This window comes from Silene latifolia, chromosome 11 (assembly GCF_048544455.1).
Source record: "Silene latifolia isolate original U9 population chromosome 11, ASM4854445v1, whole genome shotgun sequence".
Lineage (NCBI taxonomy): Eukaryota > Viridiplantae > Streptophyta > Magnoliopsida > Caryophyllales > Caryophyllaceae > Silene > Silene latifolia.
In genome coordinates this window covers 38,826,332-38,830,467 of record NC_133536.1, presented here as the reverse complement: position 1 = coordinate 38,830,467, position 4,136 = coordinate 38,826,332, and the positions used below count along the sequence as shown (strand labels likewise).

The following is a 4,136-nucleotide window of genomic DNA, read 5'->3' as shown; positions in this document are numbered from 1 at the left end:
ATTTATCTATAGCCCAAAACACATCAACAAGGGCACGGGGTAGCCGATGAAACCCTTATCAATTACTTTTGTTGAGTTCAATCCAAATTTCGAATAAATGTGTCCATTATCCAAACCCATATTAATTTAGGCACGGGGTAGCCGATGAAACCCTCATCAACATGAATTCGGTGGATTAGACATTTATCACCCACTTCCCCTACGTAACAAGGTTTGTACCCCGGGGTAGCCGAGTGCACTCCCTCGCGAAATAGGTTTTCATGGTTTCTACTATTTGGTAAGGCTATGTCTCAATTGTTTGTTTTAGCGAGAGGTCATGTCAATTTATTATCTATCACGTTCTAAGTGAACTAAAGCGGTGAACTACGATAATTCGAATTGACACGGTCGATAAACTCGATAAAAACAATGCATGTTTAGTTATGGCGATTTAGCGATGCATGTGACATAAAATAAAATGAAATGCAAGCATAAAATAAATAAATCCTAGTATGGCCTTTCCTAAAATAGAAAAACTATTAATCTATTACATATTCGGAAACCAACTCCATTGGTCCCTTGAACTTCGGTTGTGGCACGCATCTCGAGGTAACACCGTCTTTATGTATCGCCATTCTTGAAGTAATCCGTCTTTTGGAACTCCGGAATGAATAAAATTACATAATAAATTACATAATTACCTATTATACATTTGTGACTAAAATAAAATAAATCTATTAAATTACAAAACGGTGATACGAGATCACAATAAAAATTACAACCGAATCGATATTCCCATACATTTCGGGAAATACCAATTAAAATCTAAGGCCATACTAAGTAAAATTACATAATTCGAAATTACATAAATTAAAATTATGACAATCATAAAGAAAAATGCAGCATTATATTATGTATGAACATGCTCAATTTTTATGCTAAATCGCCTTTTAAAAAGCCAATATCGTATATTACTCGGTTTTTACGGATTTGCGTGATTTCAACATTTTATAATCACAAAAATGCACAAACTCATATTTATGCATAAGTTAATTACCCTAACCTCTTAGGACTCAAAATATAGTCTCCACTAGTAATTTGACCATAATTAACTTTTATTTACAAAATTGTTCATAAATGGACAAAAATTACAAAAATAAGCTATTAAACTTCAAATAAATCACAAAAGTTTCAAATAAATTCAAAATTTGAAATTTAAATTCATGACCATTCTGGAAAAAATCCATGACACTCATAATGTTCAAAATCTTAGGTTAAAAATTTCGAAAAATTTTTCGGAAAAACAATGTTGCGGTTTATCGATATTTAATAAAATAATCATAAAAACATGGAAAAATTATTTTCATTAACTTTTCAATTTTAGATCTGAAAAATATAATAAAATGCAACATTAGACGTTTTTCCCAAGTCATAGATTATGTTTTATTAATTTTTCAACTAATAATGTCACTATTTATGTCATTTTTCTTCAAAAATTCATAAATCATGCTAAAAGACTTCTTTATAGCCAATTATTTTACACACATCTTGTAAAATTGCATGTGACAACATATAAATTTTCTATGACCAGATTCGAAATTTAACTCATATTAACCTATTTTTCTCTTAAATCCGAATTTAAAAATGAAAAAATCATTTTTCGAGCATAACAAGTGCAAAAATTATGAAAATTTACAGGTTATCTCAAAATAATATATGTAACAACATATCCAAAAACCAAGTGAAAATTCGAAGTATAGCTAATTTTCGACCAAAAATGACATTTTTACTCATAAAATCACATTTAAATGTCATTATTATTAAATATGAACAATAAAAATCCGAAAAATTAACCAAAATATCCTAAAACACTTTAGGACCAGAAATATTATCATGCATGTAATTATTTCGTGATATATCATAATAACACAAATTTTACAAGTTTTATTTTGTTATTCATATAACTCGGAAAAACTTTTAACCAATTTGCATGCAAACAACCGTGGCTCATGATACCGATTGAAGGAAATGTAGATCTTTATACATGTTAACATACTCATATATGTCAAATTAATTTTGTCATAAAATTAAAACGGATTTTATGCATGCAAACATTAATATAAAAGAAGAGAAATAATGTCCTTACATTCAATATTTCGGCAATATTGGGCACAAGAGAGATCACCTTTCTCTACTTGTTCTTGAGCTATTCCAATGGATGAACAAGATCTAAGAATAAGATCTCTCCCCAAGCTTTATACCCAAGGCTTAACACTTAATCTAATTAATATTATAAGAACTAGTATAATATTAATCTTAGTAGAAAATTGAACCAAAATAATGTATAACACTTGAATTATTTCGGTTTTGATGAGAGATAAAGAGAGGATTTTATTTCTCTAGAATTTCTATTTTGGATGAGTGAAGTGGAATGAATATGATACACTAGCTTTTAGTATATTATTTGGTAAAAATATAGAGAAAAACAAAAGCAATTGTCTTCCCCAAAACCGTGTAAGAGGAGGGCTATTGGGGAGCCAATGCATGAAAAATTTGTTCTTCACAAGAACAATAGGCTTGCATGCCTAGACTTGCATTTTTCATCATTGTGTTTTATCAACTAAATAAAACAATTAACTAGCTTAATTCTCCCCAATTTTTTTCGGCACTTTACATAATATGGATCCCATATTATATTTGTCAATTGTCAATATGTTACATGTTACATGTCACATATATTTGTTATGTATTTTTAACATATTAAAAATCAACGTATTAATAAAAATACGTCACATACAAAAATTGACTTAGTAATTTCATAATTACTTGTGCCAAAATATTTTACCAATTTATAAATTTCAACTGATTGAATTTATAATAATTCATTCATTTTAATTGTTACATATAAACAATTTATTTCATCCGAGTAATTATACAATTTAATTACTCAGACCGTATCTCATTTAATCACATTTCAATTTGATACGTAAATTTTACTTCCAAAATCGTCCGTCAATTTTCAAGTAATTTAATCAACTCGCAACGTTATACGATTAATTAAATAATCAATTAAGTGTATTGCCCTTTAGGTATGACCTAGGGGGTCAACTGATCACCACCGTCACACGACAGTAATGTCAAACTCTAGTCAGCCAATCATTACCGATATATGTTGACCAGTTGACAGTAACAATATTACTTCCCAATTGTATTCTTAAAATGAGATTTAATAATGATATTTAAATCATGTGATCGCACTATTGTTGAGGACACATTTCCCAACAAAAATTTCTCATTTCCTACCTAAATGCATGATATTTACAAAGTTGCATGGGTTGCCTCCCATGTAGCGCCCTTGTTTTATGTCGTAGGCTCGACATAGTCAAGAAATTCAATCAAGTATGGAGAAGGTAAGTACCGATGAAGCTTATGTTCTTCATGATGGGTGCCCCGGCAATGTAATGCTTGAGCCTTTGTCCGTTTACCTTGAAAGATTGGTCTTCATCGGATATTTCAATCGCCCCATGGGGAAAAACTCGGACCACTGTGAAAGGTCCCGACCATTTTGACTTTAGCTTCCCCGAAAATAACTTGAACCGTGAGTTAAAGAGGAGAACCAAGTCTCCCACCTTGAATTCTCTTCTCAAAATTGCCTTGTCATGGAACTTCTTAGTCTTCTCCTTGTAAATCCTTGAACATTCATAAGCATCAAGGCAAAATTCCTCCAACTCATTCATGTCAAGAAGCCTTTTCTCTCCCGCTTTCTTCATGTCAAAGTTCAAGAATTTTACCGCCCAAAAGGCACGGTGGTCCAATTCAACGGGGAGATGACAAGGCTTACCGTAAACCAACCTAAAAGGCGAAGTGCCAATAGGAGTCTTGAAGGCGGTACGGTATGCCCATAGAGCATCATCTAGCTTTATTGACCAATCTTTTCGCGACTTTGCCATGGTTTTCTCAAGAATAGACTTGATTTCCCGGTTAGAGATCTCGGCTTGCCCATTTGCTTAGGGGTGATAAGCAAGACTTCTTCTATGTTGAACCCCATGCTTCTTGAGCAAAGCCTCAAAGGTTTTTTCATGAAAGTGCAAACCTATATCACTTATGAGCACCCTAGGCACTCAAAATCTTGGGAAAATAGTATTCTTCAAGAACTT

General features: G+C 31.8%; 1 protein-coding gene across 1 annotated transcript; it reads right to left on the bottom strand.

The window, feature by feature from the left end:
* Positions 1-3,374: 3,374 nt before the first annotated feature.
* On the bottom strand, positions 3,375-3,929 carry LOC141613263 (uncharacterized). Its single transcript, XM_074432000.1, has one exon. The coding sequence runs from the start codon at positions 3,927-3,929 to the stop codon at positions 3,375-3,377; it is 555 nt and encodes a 184-aa protein (XP_074288101.1).
* Positions 3,930-4,136: the final 207 nt, after the last annotated feature.